Source organism: Echinops telfairi, unplaced genomic scaffold (genome assembly GCF_000313985.2).
Source record: "Echinops telfairi isolate 266 unplaced genomic scaffold, ASM31398v2 ScPeMD7_18;HRSCAF=68, whole genome shotgun sequence".
NCBI lineage: Eukaryota > Metazoa > Chordata > Mammalia > Afrosoricida > Tenrecidae > Echinops > Echinops telfairi.
The window spans coordinates 40,378,482-40,403,150 of NW_022103915.1; the positions used below are offsets into that span (position 1 = coordinate 40,378,482).

General features: G+C 38.0%; 1 protein-coding gene across 2 annotated transcripts in view; it reads right to left on the minus strand.

The window, feature by feature from the left end:
• FUT8 (fucosyltransferase 8) overlaps positions 1-24,669 on the minus strand; it is a 166,790-nt gene that overhangs the window by 105,255 nt on the left and 36,866 nt on the right. For both annotated transcript variants that reach the window (XM_004698659.2, XM_045288156.1), the window contains 2 exons: positions 2,102-2,217; positions 1,837-1,999 (listed from right to left, as the gene is read on the minus strand). In XM_004698659.2, coding sequence (XP_004698716.1) covers positions 1,837-1,999; positions 2,102-2,217 — 279 coding nt within the window. The remainder of the gene's footprint in view (positions 1-1,836; positions 2,000-2,101; positions 2,218-24,669) is intronic.

A 24,669-nucleotide genomic window follows, 5' to 3' on the forward strand; every position in this document is an offset into this window, starting at 1 on the left:
AATTTTTCTTTTATTATTCACTAATGAGACAATAATTGCTATCAGAATCCTACTGGGAACATAGTCTTTTAAATATAATAGTGTTAAGGATCAGTTTCACTATATTTATAATGATTCTCAGATACAGTTTTCTCTGCATGAACAAACCAATATTAAATTACTAATATTTCTATATAAGATAATGTGTACATGTTTTAGATATGTATATATACAGAGAAACAAATTTAACTAGGCAGAGATACAGGCTCCCCTTTCTAGCAGTTAAGTGGAAAAGCAATGAACAGAAAGTGACTTTTTATCAAAAACCTTTTAACCTTCCATTAGCAATTCTTAAAAAGTGCTATTTAAACATTTTTAATGTTTGAAATAGAAAGTTAACTGCTACTTACATATGTAAGTATATGAATATCTAATGACAGGGATACAGGTCTATGTGCATATATTTATATGTTAAGTAGTAAGGTAGCATTGGACCTCCAGTCAAGTGCTCCCTCAATGCAAGAACACTTTTTCCTAATAACCTGGCAGTCTGTGATGCTCACCTTCCCGACACGTTCACCAAAGATACACTGGGTGCATAAGCTAATGTAGTGAAGAAAGCTGATGGTGGCCAGCTACTACAAGATATAGCGTCTGGGGTCTTAAAGTCTTGATGTTAAACACGTGGCCATCTAAGCACGGAAGCAACAAAGCCCACATGGAAGAAGCACACCAATCCATGTGATCACGCGGTGTCAATGGGATCAGGCATCAGGCATCAGAAAAACCAAAACAAACCATTTCGTTGCAACCATTTCAATGCAAACAAGGGAGGTCAGAATGGAGACCCAAGTCCATCTGTAGAAAATTGGACATCCTCTCACAGAAGGGTCACAAGGAAGGGACAAGCCAGCCAGGGTGCCCTATAGCACTGAAAAAATATACAACATTCCTCTAGTTCTTTAATGCCTCCCCCACCCCATTATCATGACCCTAATTCTACCTTACAAATCTGGCTATACCAAAGCATGTATACAGGTACAGATAAGAGCTGGAAACACAGGGAATTCAGGACAGATAAACCCCTCAGGTACAATAATGGGAGCAGCAATACCATGAGGTATTGCAATACCATGAGGGTATGGGGAAGGCAGGGATGAAGGGGGAGAAAGGGAGAAATAATTGCAGTGATTAACATATAACACCCCTCCACCCCTGAGGGGATGAACAACAGAAACATGGGTGAAGGGGACAGTGGACAATGTAAGATATGAAAATAAAAATAATTTATAAATTATCAAGAGTTCACGAGGGAGGGCGGGAGAGGGAGGAAGGAAAAAATTGAGGAGCTGATACCAGTGGCTCAAGTAGAAAGAGAAGGTATGAAAATTATGATGGCAACATATGTACAAATGTGCTTGATACAATCGATGTACGGATTGTCATAAGAGTTCTAAGAGGCCCCAATAAAATAATTTGTTAAAGAAAAGAATAGTAACTGCTAGCCTCACATAAGTTCAGTATACAGCATGCAAAATTTCACTCTTCATTTCAAATACTGATTATAAGCAAAGGGAATTTACAGGAGGGTATTTTAGTGTGCTGTTAGCTAATACCACTAATTTCAGAGTTTACTTGGGTTATAAAGATACCTATGTATTTAATGAATTTAAACGTTTTCCTGTGATATATGTTAGCAGACGAGTTTTATTTGGACTGCTTTCAATATCTAACGTATTCCTCTCTTGAATATAGTGGTTATTTTTACCATTCAAATGTAAAAGTAACAAAAATTCCACTTTTCCATTCTTAGATGATAATCTTTAGCAAAGTTTGAATTTATAGGAAAAACAGTACCTTTCATGATTTCCCAAATCTGACAGAAATTCATCTGCATGTCTTTGGAGTTCATTTCCTTCTAAATTCTTTAATTTCTTCAATTCACTTTGTAGAAAAAACCAGAGCTCTTTAGCTCCATTTTCAATCCTCCTCCTCAAGATTTCATGATCTTTCCCAAGACCTGCTGTCAAAAAACAGTGTCAGCAGCTGGTGAGAGAAAGTCTTCAATTATTTGTACACAGCTCTAATACTTTGAAATGGAAAACACTGCATCATCACCTACCATTTCTGGTTTGCTTCTTGTAATTTTCAATCTGTTCTTTGGCCTTTACAAGCTGCGCTTCTAAAGCACGTACCCTTCCTGCAGCCGGCCCCTGATCAATGGGCCCTTCTGGTATCCTATAGTTCATGGAAGAAAATGTAAAGATTTAGCTTATAAATTATGCAATAAAATGAATGGCAACTTTAATAAAATATATTTATTGGTAATTCTGTAAGTCATGGAAACATACAACATAACAGGGGGACAAAATCAAATAAAAACAATCCAATGATACTAAACAAAGAAGAATCCAGCTCAGAGATCTATGACCTCCTAGCAATTGAGGAACCATAAGACTTATCTAAGAACTTTCATAATGAAAATGCCACTGTTGCTGGCAGACTGCTCAATTCATCCATATTGATAAAAAGGTGGAGAGGGTGAAGAAATAACCTAAAGAAAATAAGAAGATATGTACCTAAATATGTGCCTATAAACATCAAAAATCAAATGAAAATTTACTTCTCGGTCTAGATGGCTGATTAGACACACAGAAGACAAAATCCCTCTACAACAAACAAGAGAAAAATCAACACAGAAGCAAAACCAGGTTCCTGGAATTTTGAAGACAAGATAAAAGTTTTAGTAGGCAATCAGTCACACCCCAGAGACTGTGGGTAAGAATAGAAGAGGAGGAACAGGCAGGACCAACCAAGCCTGGGAGAGATGTGGGGTGAGGGCTGAACTGGGAGTCACCTGGAGTCATGGGTAATTGAAAGAGCTACTGGCACATCCGCTTGCTCAAGTGGACTGGGGCTACAGAGTTCATGTGGCGATTTTCCATATATATCGGAAATTTTATTCTTCATTGAACCATCAGTGCTGTCAAGAGTGGTAGATGAACACCCCTGGCTGCAAATGCACTCCCGGGTTCTTGTGGACTCCCTACTGCACAGCTATCTCTCAGCTATAGGAAAAAAAGGCCAGCTACAAATTACCTAAAACTCTTGGCAACTAAGGAGAGCCCTACATGCAGCATTCCAAAGAGACAACAAGCGCATAACCCCAGCTATTCTCTGGGGTTGAAGGAAGAGCCCACCCAAAGAGTGCCATTTTTTAATCTTTTTTATTTTTCCTTTTAATATTTCAATCATACACCATGTAATGGAGTCGTCTAGCCAAACACAACCCAGCCACTTATCTTTAATAGCTAGAGCACAATGTCACAGAGACAGCAATTAAAACAAATGTAGGAAATATTGGCACATACAAATGAATAATGATCAGATCCAAAGGAATTGTCATTAAGAAGAAAAGAATCTAGAACCACCAGATATTGAATTCAGGAGAACGATGCTCAAACACTTTCAAGAGATGGAGATAAATACTAAGACAGCTACAGAAAAAAATCTTAAACCCTACTATAACAACAACAGTAGAAATCCAGAAGATTAATCCTAAAATAATAGAATTAGAAAAATTTTAAAAAGCAGAGCAATAGCATTGAAGCTATAGAAAACTGAATTAGTGAGCTTGAAGAGACATCTCTTGATTCCAATCTAAGAGAAGAGCAATCAACAAAAATAGCAAAAAGACTGGAAAAAGTCAATGAATCATGTCATATACTATCAAGAGAAACAATTTAACATTTCATTAGGGTTCTAAAACAGGAGGAACCAAACAAATATATATCCACAGGAGAGACTCCTAAAGAAAATCATCCCAACATATTGTGGTAAAAAATTGTATTGTTAAGGATTATTGTGTACCAATACTATTGCAGCAGTGGTGCTCAATCATTACTCTGTGTCAGAATAACCTAGTTGTTGTTGTTAGGTGCCATCAATTTGGTTTTGATTAACCTAGAGGATTTCTTAAGGCAAATTGCTAAGCCACATCTCCAGAATTTCTGATCCAATAGGTCTAAACATTTACCTTTCTACAAGTTTCCTTGTGATGTTGAGGATGAATATTGAAATCTCTTTAAGAATTTACCATAGCTCCTTTGTGTCTTCTGCTTTTTTTAAAAAGACACATTCCTCTTTAGTTAAGTAACTTCAAGAAGGAAAGGAAGGAGGCTAGATTTCCATTTGCTGCTGTTCTGTCTATTGAGGGGACCATACTTTTTATTCTGGAAGGTGTTTTCGTGTGAAGTATCACTTACTTTTTATTAGCTAGATCATAATTCTCCATCTTGTATAAGGGTACTCTCCCCCATCTTCCCCAAAAAGTTTGCATTGAAAAGAGAGTCTTCAGGTGGAAAAGGGAATCTCGTAACATGAAGGATAGAACCTATGTCATTGAGACCTACATATAGAAATTTTTGAATGGATACATGATCTGGTACAAATACTTTCATTTCAACTTTTGGGTTTCTTCTAGGAGGTCTGGTTTCAAGATAGTATGTGCTCTAGTGCCACTGTGTCTATGTATTCAACATGACTGGGGGGAGGGGAGGTGGACACTCATTTCCAGCACTGTATCAAACAATAATAGTCTGTTGTTATCCGTAGCTTTTATTGGCTAATTTTCAGAACTAAGTTTTCAATAGTAGTAGTAATTTTTAGAAGTAATTTCACAAATTGAATATTGGGCAAAAATAATCAATATAAAATTGGTTAAGCACCACATTCGAAGAGGGTAAACATGAAAATAGCTACGCTACAAAGTGTCCTGAGTATGCATTAGGTTGATGCATCAAACAAATTTCTAAAATGCTGCATAGATGACAGTCCTATTCAAATTTAAGCTGAATATTTCAAATTGAGGCCACAATTTTACATTTTTATTTGCATATTGTTAATAGTTTTCCTTCATTGAAAAGAGCTGATGTTGGTTATGCTCTGTTAATCTTGTGTACTTCTAATGGGGGGGGTTTAAGTGGAGAGAAAATGTTTTGAGAATGATGTACAAATGCGCTTTACACAATTGATGTGTGTATGGATTGCGATAACAGTTGTATGAGCCCCTAATAAAATGTTAAAAAATAAAAATAAAATTAAAAAAAAACAAGCTCAAAAAAAAGATAATTAGTATCATGTGTGATAGTTTTATTAATTGTATTAGCAATGAATTATAATCCCAAAAATGTTTTAGGGGAGTTATTTTTACCATCTCAATCAATTTAAAGAACCTATTTTGAAAATTATAGTTGGCAGAAATAATATCGCATGTCAATGTAAGTCCTTAATTGCAAAAGTCATGGATCATTAGAATTTTTTATAGTTTTTCTTATATTTTTATATAGCTAGTAAGGCTAAATAACTACTAATTATTATTTATCTACAGAACATATGTTTAGCAAACAAACCTTTGTTACTCCAGATTGCTGCATTTTATAATTTCATGTGAATATTTGCTCAAACCAAAACCCACTGCCATCAAATCAATTCTGACTCATTACGAGCTTATATAGGACAGAGAGGAACCGCTCCTTAGAGTTTTCGGGACTTTAAATCAGTACAGAAGCAGACAGCATCATCTTTCTCCCAAAGAGCAGCTGGTGGGTTTGAACTGCTGACCTGGTGGTTAGCAGCTTACTGCTTATCTCACTGCACCATCGGGGTCCGTTTAATATTGACTAGGGGTTTAAAATAATAATCACCCTTAAATCACAAGTGTACTAGGCAGAATATAAACGAAAAGCCTTCATATGAGTACACAGAAAGTGAATGTTTGTAAGTCAAAGCAGTTAGGCACACAATTATCTGATTTATGAGACAAATGTACACCCAGAAATCAAACTCACTGCCACTAAATCCATGCCAACTCACAGCTACCCTATGTAGAACAACAGAGACCTGTCTGTGGGTTTCCAAGGCTATAACCTTTACAGGAGCAGAAATTCTTGCTTCTTCGAGGGAACAGCTATGGCTTCGAAGTGCTGAACCTAGAGTCAGCAGCTCAACTTGTAATCCACTATACCACCAGGGCTCCTTTCAGATTCTTATATATGATAATGTAAAACAGATCATTAGTCTAGTTATGCTTAATTGGAATTAGATTTAGTACTCAAAATGTATCTGCTAAAAATATCATACACTATTTTTACATGCCTGGTTTACTCCTAATATTATTCCATGAATGTTTGAAGAAATGAGATTTTAAAAGAAAAACAAAACCAAAAACTAGACATAATTGTTCTATTGTCTGAATCTCAGCATCACTAAAGTGTGTTCTGAAATCTGCTGAAATTTCTCTGTTTCATGGCGTATTGCCGCCAAAACAAACCCAAAGAGATAGTAGCTTCATTGTTTCAAAATATTTCCTAGAACTCAATCTCCAGATTCAGAAAGAGATTAAGAGTTAAATTTTTAAACTATATATTAAGAGCACATGGAAATATATTGGGGGTGGTCGCAAACAGAGATCCAAGGTAATATGTAGGGAAGGGGACACATCACAGTACTGTGCTGTTTGATAAAGAATGTATATCATTTCTACCTCCTTCAAAGTAACCTTATCAAAACCAGATAACTTACCTTTGTTATTTTATTTTACTTTTTTGTTGTGCTTGTTGAGCCTATGAGGGGACTTCAAAATTTTGTGGGAAAATGGAATAAAAGATGATGGGGGGGAAAAAAGGATGATGGAATTTTTTTATAAACTTTTTGAGGTTTTTATACCAATTTAGGAATTTCTGCATGCACAATTCAATATATGTTACATTCTTTCAGTTATGCAATATGTTCACCTCCTTTTCTACATCATTTCTTCTCATTAACATATATTCACTGCCTGATAAAGTTTCCTACGTAGTTTTTCGAGTTGCTATCGGCAATGTGATCATCCTCATAAAAGAACACATGCTCAAAGTAGACATTCTTCACTAGCTAAGATAAACTACTGTTAGGTTTTTAAGACTGAAGACCTGAGGGGATCTTTTGGAATTAAGATTTAAAGATTACCTCTAAGCAGCAGTTCAGGTTTTGGATAATTGGTTTCACAATGGAAGTTCCAAATGAGATTACAGTATATCATGGAAATAAGACAACCTGATGCTTTATTTTTATCACTGTATCTCAAATAAGCTTTTAGTATTTTTCACTCAGGATAGTTAGGAAAATCTCAATTTAATAGTTGAAATACAGCTGATGAGATTCTAGTTATCACCACCACTCAAGTGAACAGAAACGTTTAAGCAGTAAGTCAGTCTGACTCAGAGGACCCTATAGGATAGGGTAGAACCGCCCGTGTGTGTTTCTGAGACTAATTCTTTATGAGAGTAGAAAGGCTCATCTTTCCCCCACTAAACCACCAAGGCTCCCGTAAAGCAATGTAGAGGCTATTAATTAGTATACACTGTCAGGGACAGTGAATTATTTAATGTGGCTCTTCTAGCTAAAGTCTCTAACTCCCACATAATGATCTTTCCCTGCATGGGTCTGATAAGAAGGTGGGGGAAGATACTGTTAGGATTCATCTGTGAGTAATTGCAAACAGGATTCCTTGGAGTGCCATCCTGCTGTGTATAAAACGAGCCCTCTGAGAAGCAGAAGGAGGATCTCGTTACCAGCAAGAGCCAGGAGTGGAGCCTGTCCTCTAGATCAGCGAGTGAACCTTGTGCAGTGAACCTCCTGGATCCAGAAAACAGCTATACCATCAGAGGAACAGCAGCAGGATCAGAAGCCAGAGCATGTAAGGCAGTGATGGGCTTCCTAATCCACAGAGCAAGTAAAGATGGGTGTTCTGTGGAGGAAGCTGACTTTTGGATTGGGGTGCTTTGAGGCACTTATTGAGGAAATTGGACTTGCTAACCCACAGAAGTGGAACTGAGTGCCATCAGGCTGAGGCTTACTGGAGTGGGGGCCTATAGGCACTTAATTCAGGGAGTTGGGTTTACTGGCTCACGGAAATTAAGTGAAAGCCTTGGGGTTGCAGCTTATAACAGCGTGGTCTACCCTTTGGGCATTATCAGACTTGACAGAACTTTGTAACAAGTCCTGATAAACAGATCAATCCTAAGCATTAACTTGTTAATTTCCTTAATAAACTCTTAAATCATGATGTTTGTGAGTTCTGCGTAGCCATTGGCAACCAATACTGGAACCCACTGAGATAACATAGAGAACACTAATTAAAACATTACAACATCCTGCTTATTCACCTGGGTGGCTTGCATGGTACTCTGAGGCTGGAAACTATGCCGCAAGTAATTCAAATTGCAGCAGGATCACCCATAGTGGACAGGTTTCCGTGAAACTTCTGGATTCAGACAGACTAGAAAGGACTTCTGGATTCAAACAGACTAGAAATGAGGACCTGGTGATATACTGTAAAAACATATTGGCCAGTAAGAACTTTACATAATGCCAAAAGACCAAAATCCCTCGGGTTGGATTAGAACACAAAATATAACAGAGGCTATAGGAGGTGTCGTCAGATTAAAATGTAGTAAGTAATGTGTAATGCTATATCTTATTATTTGATCTCTCTTTTGATCCATGTTAAAGTTGTTTCCATTAAGGAAAAAAAGTGAAAGGGAATTATACATGGATTCAGTATCCAGTGAATTCCCTCCATCATAGATCCAGGATGTGAAGATGCTTGCTATTATGTAGAGTGCATAGAAAAGTGGATTACTGCAGATGCAGTTAGGTTAAAACTTAACGCCTTGTCATTTGATTTCCCTTCTGACTCATTAAATTTGTTCTATTTTTAATATTTTCTGCTGTCTTTTGATTGAGATTTTTATCTATTTTACCTTGTTACTGGTGTGTGTGTGTGTGTGTGTGTGTGTGTGTGTGTGTGATTCTGTATGTGAAACAGAGGATAGGTAAATAGCTAGACAGAATAAATGGATTAATGGTTTCTTGGTGTCTGTGGTAGTTACATAATCTGGTGTCAATTTGGGACTTGAGAGGATTTAAGAGTGATGGGGTAGAGTCTAGTCTGTTGATTGAGTCATAGCCAATGAGTCCTCTGTGTGGGCATGGCCTTCTCCTGAGGACTCTGGGAATTCCTGTATTCCTCCTTGAAGGCAAGAGAGACTTTCCCTCTCTGCTGACTCTATATGAGATATTGTAGCTGAAAAGTCAGACACAGAACTGCACTAGTGCCCTGAGGTGGAGCAGCCACGTGGAGACCCCTGTCAGTGCTGAGATGCTTACAATGCCACTGGATCCACAAGTCTTCCAACTCACGAGCCTGTGATCCTCTCCTGCATTCAGCATCATTGCATGTGTTTCTTGAGTCTGAAGAGGACTTTATAGATTGGTATTGAACGTATAGGCTAATATCAGACTTATGGACTTGATCTGGACTGGGCTGGGATGTTTTCTCAATATTCAATTGCTCTTGTATATAAACCTCTTTTTTTTTTTTTATAAACCTCTTTCTTATACACATGTGTTTCTATGACTTTGTTTCTCTAGTCTACCCAGAGTAACACAATGATATGGCAGGAAAGGTAGGGGAAAATAGGGAATTAATAACAATAAATATGAGAAAGAATAAAATGTTCTGAAATTGACTGTCATAATGATTTTACAGCTATTCTTGATATGACTGAAATACTGACTTGCGTGATATGTGAATTACCTGCCATTAAAACAGTTAAAAAAATAAAATGAGGAACAGCTGCCTCCTCAAAGTAGAGTTAACTTTAATTATATATATGGAACTTTATTTGCTGATATGGTAAGATTCAAAATCTGAAGAAGAGTATCAAGTAACTGTTAAGTATAATTATATGAAGAAGACTTCTAGGGAAAAAAATTGTATGTTGTCAAAAATTAAATAGAATGCAAAAAGATGGCTGTCTCAGTCCTTAGTGGGCTGAAATGGATTGGTACTGGCCATTTTGACCTGGATAATCACATGGCCTAGTATACTAAAGATGACAAATTGGAGAGGAATGATATTGAATTCATCATCAGAAATAATATGTCACGATCAATCCTAAAATACAATACTGTCGGTGACGGATAATACTGGATAATTTCAATATGTCTACAAGGCAGACACATTAATACAACTAGTATTAAAATTTATATACTAATCAGTAATGCAAAAATTATAAATTTAAGATTTTCACCTGCTTTTGCAGTCTGAAATTAATCTGACATGTTTTTGCTGCTGTTTGGTGCCATCAGGTCAGTTCCAACTCATGGCAGCCCCATCCATGTACAACAGGATGAAACCCTGCCTGGCCCTGCGCTGTCCTCACAGTTCTGATGTCTGAGCCCATTGTTGCAGCCCCTGGGCCAATCCATCTCTTTCACTGCCCCTCTACTTTATGAAGCATGATGTCCTTTCCCAGGGTCTGTCTTTAAAAATGTCCAAAGTACATGAGACAAAGTCTTGCCATCCTTGCCTCTAGGGAGCATTTTAATTTCTGCTGACTGGTATGCAAAAGTTGACAACAAAGACGGAGCAATAATTGGAAAATATGGTCTTGGTGACAGATACGTTGATGGAGACCACATAACAGAATTCTGTGAGGCCACCAACATATTCATGGGTGTTAGCATTTTCAACAACATAAATGGCAACTTCCCAAGTGGATCTCACCAGATATAATATACACAGACCAAAAAAACTTCAGCTGTGGTAAAGTCAAGAGAAACTCGATAATCTTAAGTGGTAACAAGGCTAGGAGTTTCAAGTGGAACAGAGCCTGGAACATGAGTTGCTTATAGACAAGTTCAAATTGAAACTGAAGAAAACGAAAACAAGTTCACAATAGCCAATATATAATCTTGAGCATATCCCACCATGGATAAATGGAGAAAAAAATGAAATTGTGAGGATTTCATTTTACTTGGGTCCACAATGAATGCCCACAAAGCAGTCAAGAAATCAAATAATGTATTGCACTGGTCAAGTCTGCTCTAAAAGACTTCTATAAATTGTTACATACACACACACACAAAGATGTAACTCTGAGGTGCACCTGAATAAATCATGGTATTTTATATCATCTCTTATGAATGTGAAATCTGGACAAAAAATAAAGAAGACCAAAGAAAAATTGATGCCTTTCTACTTTGGTAAAGAATGCTGAATATACCATAAGCTTCTAGAAGAATGAACAAATCAGTGTTGATGGAAATACATCCAGACTGCTCTTTAAAAGCAAGGAAGGCAAGAATTCATCTTTTATACTTTGAACATGCTCTCAGTTGAAACCAGTCTTAGAGAAAGATAGGCATCATGTGATACAGTAGAGGGTGAGTGAGAAAGAGGGAGGCCCTCGATGGCATATATTGCCACAGGGACTGAAACAATGGGCTCAAACACAGCAACGAATGTGGAAATGATGCAGAACGTGACTCTGTTTCATTATGTTGTATTGGGGTTGCTGTGATTCAGAACCAACTTGGGGGCCCCTGATAATAAAAACATAGCGTATGTACTACGGTGGTAGATAAATGCCATACAAAAGAGATTACATACTCTGTCATCAACTGAAATTTTTATTTTAAGAACTCAGAATAAAAGAATAATTGCTAATTACTTTTAATGGAGAGTTCTTAAAATCCAAATTAATGCTATGAAATTCTCAGACATCTTAGAAAAACACATTATCATGACTATTTTAATTTATATATCAATATATCATTCACTTACTTGCATATTTTATGGGCAATTTTTAATCTAAATCCCTACTCTGTGAAATGCAGACCCATAGTGCTCATGGTAAAAATCTGAACACCTCAAGAACAAAAGATAACCTAGTTTGTTTGCTAATGGAACAAATCTACTGCAAAATGGACATAGTAGATTCTCCATTTAATTTTTTTTTCTTTTTTAACATTTTATTAGGGGCTCATACAACTGTTATCCCAATCCATACATCATTTAATTTCAATATGCATTTAAATTGCTTTTTTTACTAATATATGTGGAACTATTCTTACTCTACTTCACTTTTTTGTTAGCTTCTTATTAAAAAGTAAACAGGAAGACCGCATTGACACATAAAGACACACAAAAGGTGTGGAATTTACATAATTGTGTTTTACATGTGGTTTAGTAAATGAATCAATGTTCTATAATCCTACTTTGGTGAATAGCAACTGTGATCTTAAAGCTATCAAATGTCCATCACAATTATCGACATCTCCTTGTCTGGAGCAAAGAAGAATGAAAGAAATAAATTCAAAGAAAGATCTAGAGAAGCAGTTCTCAACCTGTGGGTCTCGGGCCCCTTTGGAGGTCAAACGACCCTTTCCTAGGGGTCGCCCAATTCATAACAGTAGCAAATTGCAGTTATGAAGTAGTAACGAAAATAATTTCATGATTGGGGGGGTCACCACCAAATGAGGAGCTGTATGAAAGGGTTGCAGCATTAGGAAGGTTGAGAACCACGGATCTAGAGGAACACATAAACCACAACCTCCACTACCCTGAGGACAGAAGACCTGGCCACTTCCGACTACACTGATCTAGCTCACAACAGAAGGTCCTGGAGAGGAAGAAACAAAAAATGCTAAACAAAATTCAAAACCATTAACACAAAAAAAAAACCGCATGAGACTTACCAGATAATAGAGACTGGTGGAACCTCAGAAACTGGTTGCCCTGAGACTCCCTTCAAGACTGTAACTGAATTTTAAAAAGCAGCTATCTAAGTAAGACATCACCTCGTCCATATGGAAGAAGCACACCAGCCAGTGTGATCCAAAGATGGCAGTAACAAAATCCAAATATGATGAAGAGAAAAGTATCATAGTTTAAACTGTGAACAACCAATGTATAGAAGTTTAGGGAGGGCAGGGGGAGCCCAAACTGTAGTCAGATTAACCTTCTGGTAGAACCCCTTTGGCCACAGTCAAAGGAGGCGAACAGCTTTGCTATCACACAGAAATTACTAAAAACTTTATTATGGTCAATGGAACTACAGTATAATATAGTACCTGGTCAGAAGACCTCCCGTTTGACCCACCCTGAATTTGCTCTAGATTTAAATATTTCTTGCTTGTTCTACGACAGAAATTTGCTCTCTGGCTTCCCACCCTTACTCCCTAATATTGCTGGCAATCCTTTCTTTCTTACTCTTTATTTTTATCTTGATATATTTCTTTCTTTATTTCATTTTGTTTTTGTTTTTTATTGTTTCTGTTAGGTTTCTCAGTTTATGAAGCACAGAAGGAGTGGATGTACAGAAAAAACAACTGATGCAATGGTTTAATGGGAACTGGTAGGGTGAGGAATTAGGGAGCAAACAGTGAATGAGGGAAAGGGGAGGAAGCACTAGAACTGATTGTTATGATATATATATCACTCTTTTTAAAAGCGACTTAACCATGGAAGGGTATGATGTAAATTTTTTATCAATAACTGTCTTTTTAAAAAAAGATTGGAATTAAATCTACTTCTGAGGATGAATTTTTAACTGCACAATACACAGGCCTATAAAGGGGACAATGAGAAAGTACACCCCAGTCAATCAACCATATGAAACCTAAGTGGCAGCATTTTCCCATCAACAAAATTCAGAAGGCAGGAAGGGTCAAGTAAGAAGGACCAACAGAAAGAGTGGCTAGAGATGATGAACTTGATGGCATAATGAATAATAAGAATCAGAAAATGAGTCTCTCTTCCTCTCTCTACCCCTACCCCATCCCCACCTCTGCCTGCTCTTTCCATAACAGAGTAAAGTCATAAAAAACAATAAAGATGAAAGGGCTGGGATTTCAGGAATTTCCCTCCAATCAATTTACAGAAGCAAATTCTTATGGAAATCATGGATATTCCCCTTTAAAAAGTTGATAGAATCCTATAGGATTCCCCAAGATAACAGAGGAAAAGAGGTAACCACTTCACCAACATGCCATTTAAATGATCCAGAAATGTATGGATTGTGATAAGCGTTGTATATGAGCCCCTAATAAAATGATTTTTTTTAAAAACCCAAAAAGTAAAAAATCTCAGATAATTCTAATGATTGGTAAGGTTTTGAACCATTGCTTTTCTATCTAACCTGAAAGAATGTTATTGAAAATTGGAACTGGATAAGATAACACTTCTTAATTATACTATATATTAGTGGTTCATAACACCTAATTTATTTGTAACTCTGATGAGAGCCATGAAATGAGCCAAAAAAAATCTTCTGAGGGTATCAAGTCTCAGAAATAGAACATACTTAATAGCTTCCAACAAGATAAGAAAAGGGGACAAAGGGCAACCAGCCCACTAGGAAGGGGGAAAGGCCTGGTAAATTAGATCCAGCAATCAGTGATAATAGAGAATATTTAATCTTAAGAGCAAAATCTAAACCACTTAAAGTATACTATATGTATCTTTATTTCTAGATAGTCAAGTCTAATTAAATAAGAAAAAATATGCTAAGCATGATTGATTTTTATTTCAAAAACAGTGTGTTAGTCTGAGTTGACTGGCGAGGGTGGTTGAGAATTTGTGATGGGGTCCATGGTCTAAAAGCAAGGCACCCAATGGGCACTTTGGTGAGGCTAAGTGAGGCAGCCAACATTGAGTTAGTCGGACCCGACCAGAGGAAGAGAAGATTTTTGAGCCTGTGAACTGGTGCATATTGCTGCTGATTTTATGGATGGCTTGTCCTGAACTGACTTTGCTAATGAATGTGGACTCACAAGGTTCCAACTGGAATGAAGATTCTTCACGTCAAAGAACAGGATTGTCTCCTCAGAGCACTGGGCTAATGTAAGTGGGCAGTTTAGAAATCAGATACCCCAAATTGGGAGATAAAGGCATGAAGTGGATGGCTTACAAACTCTCATAGGTGGGGGAATATTTTCATAGGGTTATAGGATTATGGTATAGGTGTTCATTTAACTGCAATTGATAGGCATAGAATATTTTTGTTTTGGTCACTTATAGAATATAATGTTTAAATGAGGCTGGCACATTTTTGAAATGTATGCATTTTAGTTTTAACCTATTAGGTACAGATATGATTTTATTATTGTTTGTTTAAAAATTACATATGGCTAAAGAGTTATGTGCAAGTATCAAGTTGACAAGGGGTGGTCTGTGGCACTTACATAATCTCCTGTCAACCTGAAAATAGGTGGAGTCTAGCCTGTCAATCAGGCCATAGCCAATGAGGCCAATATGTGGGCATGGCCTTCTCCTGAGGATTCTGGGAACTCCTGTGTTTCCTCCTTGGAGGCAGAAAACTCTCTCTATACACTGACTCCCAGAGAGAAGCTATACTGACAAGAAACATGGCACTATGCTGATAGACCCTTTGCCCTGGGAGCTAGAGGAGCCACATGGAGACCCATGCCAGTACTGAGATGCTTCCACCGCCACTGAATCCACAAGACTTTCCACCCAGTGGCCTGTGATTTTCCATATCATTTCATGTGTTGCGTGAGTCTGAAGTGGAAACTATACACTGGTATCAGACATGGGCAAATATCAGACTTACGGACTTTATATGGACTGGGCTGGGATGTTTCCTTAATATACAATTACACTTAGATATAAAGTTCTATTACACACAAGTTTCTTTGAATTTGTTTCTCTAGTCAACCCAGACTAACACAGTAAGCACTCTATAAGCAATGACTATTTTATTATCTTATCATTGCTAAAAAATTTCTTGAGTGAGAAAATACCTCAGCAGCATGAAAAAGGTAATACAAATATAAGTGTAAATTTATCAGTTGCTCGTAAGAAGGAAAAAAAAAAGGAAGGAGAGAGATAGAGGGCAATAGGAAGGAAGAGAAGAAAACATTCAATATAAAAACAATAATTCTCCACTATGAGAGCAGCTACCTGTCTTATTCCTCTCCCTATATGTAGCAGGGCCCAGCTGCCAGGTAGTGAATGCCCAAGAAATGTTTACAGAATGAACAGTAGATTGAAGAATTAGTAAGTTTGCAATAAGCACGACAAGTATTTTCCACAAAATGACAGATAATGTATGAATTATCCTCAATGCTGACAATATATACAAGTTCAAACAGTTTTAATAAAGCAATGCATAGGAGATTCATACGGTTATGTTATTTTAAGTGAAGAGGTGACTGAATATGCCTGAAAATGCCTGAGTTCTATCCCAGAGGCTAAATTGTCCTACCACAAAATAAAGTGTCCTGGAACATCGTATGAGACACAAAGATGCTATTTACACAAAAGAAGGGCATTCCAATACATTCCTGGGGATAGGTCCAGGTACTATAGCAGGGGTCAGACCCAATCCAGGGATCTACATGGCAGTCAACTAAAAAGGCGGGGAAAAGAAAGGGAAAAAAAGACATGGGTAGCAGGGGAATAGGGAACTAACCTACCCAAGGGGAGGGTCTTGTTTATATTTCCACAGGCGAGGGAGAAAGGGACCAAACCTCAACCTGTGTGCAAAGATGTGAATGGAGCATATCAGCATGAAGCAGTGAACAAGAGAGAGGTCTGCAGGGCCAGCCCCAATCCCAGCTATATGGACCAACCCCTCCCCATACCTCCCCACCGAAGAATGCACTACAAAGGACAGCACTGAAGTTACAGCTGGGAGAGGGGGGCATCTGATCAGAGCACACAGGAGCAAAGGAAGAGGGAAGAAGAGAGAAAGAAAGTGGAACACATTCTGGGTCACCAAGTCCCAAGGGCAATATTCATGCTGAGAGCAGCAAATGCACAGAAAGGACCATAGGGCCAGCCCCACCACGAGACATGACATACCTCACCGACCCATAGCGCTACAGGGGGTAAACACTGGAGACACAAAGCAGGAATTGTGCCATATCTGCGCCACACCAGGGCAGAACACAAAGGGTATGCAACAGAGCAGCAAAGAGAGCAGAGCAATAAAGTCCTGCAGATCCCAAAAACAGACTTTGGGGGCAGGGCATGGCACCACATCAGACTCAACCAGAAAACACTCATAAAGGTCAACAAACAGACCTGGAACTATTTATAGGTTTTTCTTTTGTGTTGTTTTTATTTGTTCTGTTTTTGTGCTTATTATTGTTTTTGCATGTCTATCTAGGTAAGATAGGTGGGAAAAACAACTGGAGGGGAAAACAACAGGATCCACAGTGCCAGTGGGGACACAGGAGAGGAGGCGGGGGAAAGGAACTGGGGAGCCAACAAACCCAGAGAAAAGGAAACAAGTGATCTAAAATCAATGGCGAGGAGGGTGTAGCATGCCTTGTGAGGCTTGATCAAGTGCAATGTAGCCAAAAGGAATTACCAAAACCAGAATAAAGGCTGAACATGATCGTGGGACAAGAGGAAGGTGAAAGGTATTAGGGGAAAGAACTGAGAGGCAAAGGACATTTATAACGATATATAACGATAGGGAAATAGATCTACGTACATATATTAATTTACCAAGTATTACAGCAGCAGGCGGACATTGGGCCTACACTCAAGTACTCCCTCAATGCAAGAACACTTTGTTCTACTAACACAGCAATCTGTGATGCTCACCTTCCCTGACACAATCGCTAAAGACAAAATGGATGCATAAGCAAATATGGTGAAGAAAGCTGATGGTGCCTGGCTATCAAAAGATACAGTGGCTGGAGTCTTAAAGGCTTGAAGATCAACAAGCAGCCATCTAGCTGAGAAGCAACAAAGTCCACAAGGAAGAAGTACACCAGCCTGTGTGATCATGAGGTGTCGATGGAATCAGGTATCAGGCATCAAAGACCAGAATTAAAAAATCCAATCATAGGAGGATAGCATAGAGACCCAAAGCCCATCTGTAGACAATTGGACATATCCCCTTACCAGAAGGGTCACAAGGAAGAGAAGAACCAGTCAGGGTGCAGTTTAGCAGTATAGCACCAATGACACATAAACTTTCCTCTTTTTTTTTAATGCTTCTCCGCCCCCCCCCCCGCCCCACCCACAACTATCATGACCCCAATTCTACCTTACGAAATCCGGCTAGACCAGAGCATGTATACTGGTACAAATAAGAGCTCAAAACATGGAATCCAGAAGAGATAAACCCTTCAGGACCAATAATGAAAATAGTGCTACCAAGGGGGAGTAAAGGGGAAACCTATCACAATGATCTACATATAACACCCCTCGGGGGGACAGACAAAAAGTGGGTGAAGGGAGACAGCAGTCGGTGTAAGACATAAAAAATAATAATTTATAAATTATCAAGGGTTCATTAGGGAGAGAGAGTGATGGAGAGAGGGAGAAAAAAAATGAGCTGATACCAAGGGCTCAAGTAGAAAGAAATTGTTTTGAAACTGATGATGGCAACATATGTACAAATGTGCTTGACACACTGGATGTGCTTATGGATTATGATAAGAGCTGTAAGAGGCCCCAATAAAATGATTTTTTTAAAACTACGCTGAAAATAAACTTTATTTTAAAAATAATAAAGAATGGTATTCCATAAGTGCAATCAGTGTCATCTTCTGGTAACCTTTGCTTTCCACCATAGATTGAGGATTGAACAAATATTTTATATCATTACAAATAAATGAGGACCTCATTTGTGTCTTCACTCATTGTCTCCCAAAACACAATTACTTTTCCTATAAGATGATGATATTTCAATGAAGGGGGGGCAGGGGGTTATCCTCTCTGTATATCTTACAAATACATTTTTAATTTCAAGTCACACTCACACAATCATTTTGTGTGGATTATTTTCGAGAGAAGAAAATTATAATACAAAAACAAAGTAAAAATATCCTCATCTGTATCCAAAATTAGTCAACTGTTTTAAAAATAAAACTGAAAATACAGCTGCCAATACAAAAAGTGGTAGGAAAACCTTCATTATTAATTCCTCAGTTAAGAAGCAATTAGAAACTTTGAAGAATTAGCAGTAATGACCTTTGTTAAACAAATGAAGGGGGCTTCAAAAAGTTCATAGAAAAATGGAATTAGAAGAAAAAAGAACATAGATAAATGTCTTTCTTCATATGAAATCCAGGATAGAGACAGTAACAAGATCAACAGGTTCTTAGGGTTGTGACAGGGAGGTTGGGGCAATGAGGACCTAATAAGGGTGGCTGCCAGAATAACAAAAGTGATCAAACACTGATTGTGTTGATGGTTGTACAACTGGTTTTATTTGAACCACTAAATTGTTCTACATACAAAGTATATGTCAAAAAAAGAGTTGAAAATAATAATACAACTTTTTTCATAAAGTTTCTGAAGCCCTCCTCATGTGGGTCGATACTTGTCTTGAAATAGTTTCCACTTTTTAGTCGCAACCAAATCATGTAAATAATTGTTACAATCGATCTGATTTGCTTGGAGTGTTAACTCATCAGTAACGTGTGCTGCTAGTAGATTGTATGACAACAAAAAGATGGTGGTTAATGTACAAGAGTAGTTTAAGAGAAAACAACATTGACATTTTAGCTGAGATATTAAACATGGGGCCCACTTCATAAAACATTCTGCCTACACTACTTACAAGTTTAAGATCAAGAAAAAGATTCTCCTAGGTTTTCCCTCACATCACCAGTGAAAAAATGTTCATCCGTTTGCAAAATCACAAGCATAACAGCACTGTTGCTATTGTGAGCTGCTATGAAATTGGATGAAAACATGTCACCAGTCCTGCACTATCTTCATAGTATTTGTCATGCTTTGAATTCATTGTTCCGGCCCCTGTGTATTTAGAGCGCCTTCCAATGTCAGGGACTCATCTTCCAGCACTGTGTTGGACAATACTCTGGGCGTCCTAGTGGGCCTCAGTTTGAAAGCTATGCTGAAATCTGCCCAACCAGTTGGGAGGACCTTACTGATATTTGAAATGCTGGTGACTGAGCTTCCAGCATCCTATCGACATGCAAGCCACCACAGTACAGAAAATTGACAGGTGGTAGATAATAATGCTGTGTAGCCCTTAATAATTTAACTTCTCTTCATCTAACAGTATCAAGCTGTTTTGCCAACACTAATTAAGCTTTCTAAAACCCCAGTGAAGTAAACATTATCAACAAGTAGGGATTAATCCTTTCAAAGAGAGATGTGGGATTTTTCTTGATTATCTTCCTGCCTGGCTGGGGTGTGAAACAGTTGTCAGAACAAGGGAACTGAAGTTCAAAGATATAATGTGTTACATTCTCAAAGGAAAATGGCATGACCCTTCCATGTTCATATTTCCACCTAAATCTGAGCTAAATGTTACTTTTTTTCTCACCCTTTATTGAAAACAATGATAAATGACAGGCCAAGAGGAAGCCATACAGATACTTAATACCAAGTTCAATGGTAAGATACTGTTTTCTTTACAAATTCTGGTTTCTACCTATTAAAACAGGAAAATATTTAAAATGGACAAGTATATTTACAAAGCTACTTTTATGAGGAAACAATCTATTATTTGACCAAAAAGTTCTAAGCTTTGTTTCCATATTGTCAACAAAGTGCTTTCTATTTTGCTTCCATAATCGTTCACTGCACAGGCTTACCTTCATATGTGTATGTTGTGTTTTAACAACATATAGATTAAAAAAAAACACTTTACCAAGTCAACACAGAATTTTTTTGTTTGTCTTTTTCTCCTATAATGAAATAACAAACATTTAAAATTCCCCAAATCCATCAATAATACTGGCTTTTCTCCCCAAGGATTTTTATTACTGCAGATAGAGTGGCAGAAGGAGGTACTTTCAGGTAATACACAGCCATCCTGAAGTATAAAAGCCCATTTCTCACAGATATCAAGAGACCAGGAAAACAAACAGGAGGATTTCACTGAGGTAATAAACCCTAATGTTACTTGGTGCTGTTTGAAATCTTTTTTTCTGTCTAAAGGAACATAGTATTACATTTTCGTTGTTTCCAGTTCACAAAATGACTATTATTTCCAAAATCGGACAATATTCATTCACAATGATACAAAGTGATGCCCTATTCCTACGTCCTCAATGATGGGTTGGCATTAGACTGTTGTAATCCATAAGGTTTGCTTTAGATGATTTTTTGAATAAAGATTACCAGGTCTTTTTTTCTAGTACATCTTAGGCTAGAAACTCCTCAGAATTATATCAACACGTAACCCGCCACTGATAGCTGGTGACTGTGCATGTAATATATTGGCAATGGACTGAATTCAGATTTCTTAGATATAAGGTTAGAATTCTACTGAACCACCAATGTTCCCCAACAGGAATGTGGTTCTACCACAACCCTGATGTATCCCATGGCCTAGTCACACTTAGAAAATGGATGAGGGACACAATAGGATCTATCATGTCAACTAGGCAGTGAAACCGCTTCTACTATTGGCATTCCCCAAGTTTCATTTTCCCAAGTGTTAATTGTTTTTTGGATCCATAATGCCTAGAAAATGTTCGCAGGTTAAAAAATTGTTTTCATTTTTAGCAAAAGCATGAACTCCACCTCTTTCCTGGGAGTCTCATTTTATCCTATGTGACAAATGAACTGGCTATGTCGAGTGACAATATACTCATTTGAAACGTCATATATAATTCCAAAAACTTAGGACCAAATTTCATGCTTTAAAAGGTTATTTAGATAATACATTTTCTGCCCACAAACTCATAGCCAGCATGATTCTCTAAACATATATTTAAATTAAAAATTCATAAAGAAAAATAGTAATAATGTGAACCTATATGGACAAAAGCCAAGCACCTAAACACCAAACACACACCTACATTACTCTAAGTGAGGTGATCCACTGGTAGGTACATATATGTTTATTACTTTCCTTGCAGCTAGGTTTATTTCTGAAGAAATGTACACATGAAACTAATAGAGGCAGTTGCCTTTTTGGAGGAGAACTAATAAAACGTGGTTGGCAGGGAAAGTTATTTGCTGTGTTACATTATTTTGTCGGTAAAGTCAGTTTTGCACAACCACCTGTGGTTCTGCAACACAAAAGGAGTTTCTCTCCTCCCTTACAGACTTACAGTCTTGGAACACTTAAGCCGTTTCACCATGAGAGTCAGATCAGCTTGATGGTAGTGAAGTAGAGCCTTTTAGTGTTGGAGTATTTTTCCAGGTGCCATTCAAATCTCAGGGCCCTGGTGGTTGCTAAACACAAGGTTAGCAGATAGAACCCACCAGCCGTTCTGTGATGAAAGATGAGGCTGTCTATTCTTATAAAAACTGAGACCCCCAGACACCCAAAGAGGCAGTTTCACCCTATAGGGTCACTATGAGTTATAATTGATTCGATGGCAGTGAGGTTTCAAACTGAAATCTCTTGCTATTTCAGAAAGTATTCAAGCAAGCAATAGAAATATATATACAAGGGGGTACTACACCCACCCCCCAAAATGGAATCCCCCCCCTCAAAGATTTGTATTCAATTGTTTTTAACAAAACAACCTTATCATCTTCAAAGTACTCTCCACTACAATTAATACATTTGTGAAATGTGTGATTATATTCTTGGAAACAGTGTTCAAACTCATCTGTTTGGATGGTTGACAACACCTCCGTTGGCTTTTCTTCACCTCTTCTATGTTGTCAAATCACTGTCCTTTCATGTTCCTCTTCATTTGTGGAAACAAAGAGAAGTCACACGGAGCCAGGTCAGGTGAGTCAGGTGTGGGGGGCAAGAGAAGTATGATGGTTTTTGCCAAAAACTGGTCCACTGAAATGGCTGTGTGAGCAGGTGCATGGTCATGGTGGCAAAGCCAGACCCCCATCTGCCACATATCAGACCTTTTTTGTCACACACTGTTATGCAATCTTTTCAGAACCTTTAAATAGAAAACCTGATTAACAGTCTGACCTGGTAGAACAACCTCCAAATGCGCTATTCCTCTCACAGCAAAAAACAAGTATCGTCTAGATCTTTGATTTCACTTGACAAGCTTTTTATAGGCAAGGAGATGATGACATCTTCCACTGGTTTCATTGATGTTTGCATCAGGGTTGTAAGAGTAGCACTATGTCTTGTCACCAGTAATGACCTTGAAAAAAAGTCTGGGTTGCTGCAGAGCTGTTCTTTGAAAGCAAGGCATATTTCCATTTGATGCTTTTTTTCATGGTCAGTCAGAGCCCGAGGCACAAATTTCGCAGTAACCCTTATCATACCCAAATCTTCTGTTAAAATTTACTGAACTTAGCTCCAAGATAGTCCAGATAACTTCCCATCTCTTCAATGGTCTGCCATGGGTCTTTGAGTACATGTGCAACAATCTTGTTGACATTTTCATCTGTCCGGGAAGTAGAAGGATGTTCAAAATGAAGTTTGTTATCAATAGACATTTCACCTTTTTTGAAACTAGAAAACCACTCATAAACTTGAAGTTTTTCCCATAGCGCTGTCCTTGTAAGCTGTGTTCAACATCACAACAGTTTCTGCAGCATGTTTCCTGAGCAGTAAACACAATTTCACAGCACAAGCTCTCTTAAACCAGTCATAACAAAAAAGGAGGTTCAAGCAAAACTGATTTTATGAAAAAATTTATTGTGACCTGAGACAACCTTTACAGGCGACACCACTGGGTGCACTCACTCAAAATGAGTTGCTTGATGCTCATATACATATAGTTATATAATTTCATGTCAACTTGATAAATGAGTATAGAGGTGGAATCTAGCCTGTCATTCAGGTCACAGCCTGATGATGCCTCATTGTGGGCATGGGGAGGTGGGTCATACTCTCTCTCTAATTCACATTCCTCTTGAAGGGCCACAGTCAGAGAGCTAGAGGAGGCGGCGCTGAGATACTTCCAGTGGTATTGGATCCACAAGGCTTTCCACCCACCGGCCTGGGATCTTCCTACATTCAGCATCATTGCATGTGCTGTGTGAGTCTGAAGAGGCATTTAAGGACTAGTATCAGACTTCTGGACTAATATCAGACTTCTGGACTTGATATGGACTGGGCTGGGATGTTTCCTCAATATACAATTACTCTTTGATATAGAGCTCTCTCTTACCCACATATGAATGCCTCTGGATTTGTTCCTCTAGTCAACCCGGCCTAACACAATATATATCTTTATTACTGTGAAAGAAAGCAAACAAATTTCCATACCGAATATTGTGGTAAAACCACTCAAGACAGCACATTGCCCATCACCAAGCAAAGGGGAAATATTAAATGGAGGTCTGGAAAATGCCATGGTATTCTCTCCAGAATTATAGGTAGTCATGCCAAATCCTTATTTTCAACTGTTTGTCACCCCTAATAGCAATTATTCCTTGTTTCTTTTATGTGCATATAAACAATGACATTAATGCATTGGATATTTAGTAAAATAGTGAGTTTTTGAAGACATCAGGATCCCTATTATAAATGATGCTACATCATAAATAGACCCACCCAGATTTTCTATAAGAACAAGTAGTCCCCACTATGAGACATGACATCCCTCACTGACCCATAGCAGTAAAAGAGACAACATTGGAGACACAGTGTGGGAATTGTGCCCAATCTGATCCCACCACACCGAGGCAAAACACTAAGGGCATGCAACAGAATAGCAAGGGGAACAGAGAAAGAAGTCCCCAGGGAATACCAAAAATTGACTTTGGGGCCAGGGCTTGGTGCCCAACAGACTCGACCGTAAAACACTCCTAAAGGCCAACAAACAGTCCTTGAACTAACTACAGGCTTTTCTTTGTTGTTGTTGTCATTGGCTTTTTTTTAAATCATTTTATTAGGGGCTCATACAACTCTTATCATAACCCATACATACATCAATTGTGTAAAGCGCATTTGTACATTCATTGCCCTC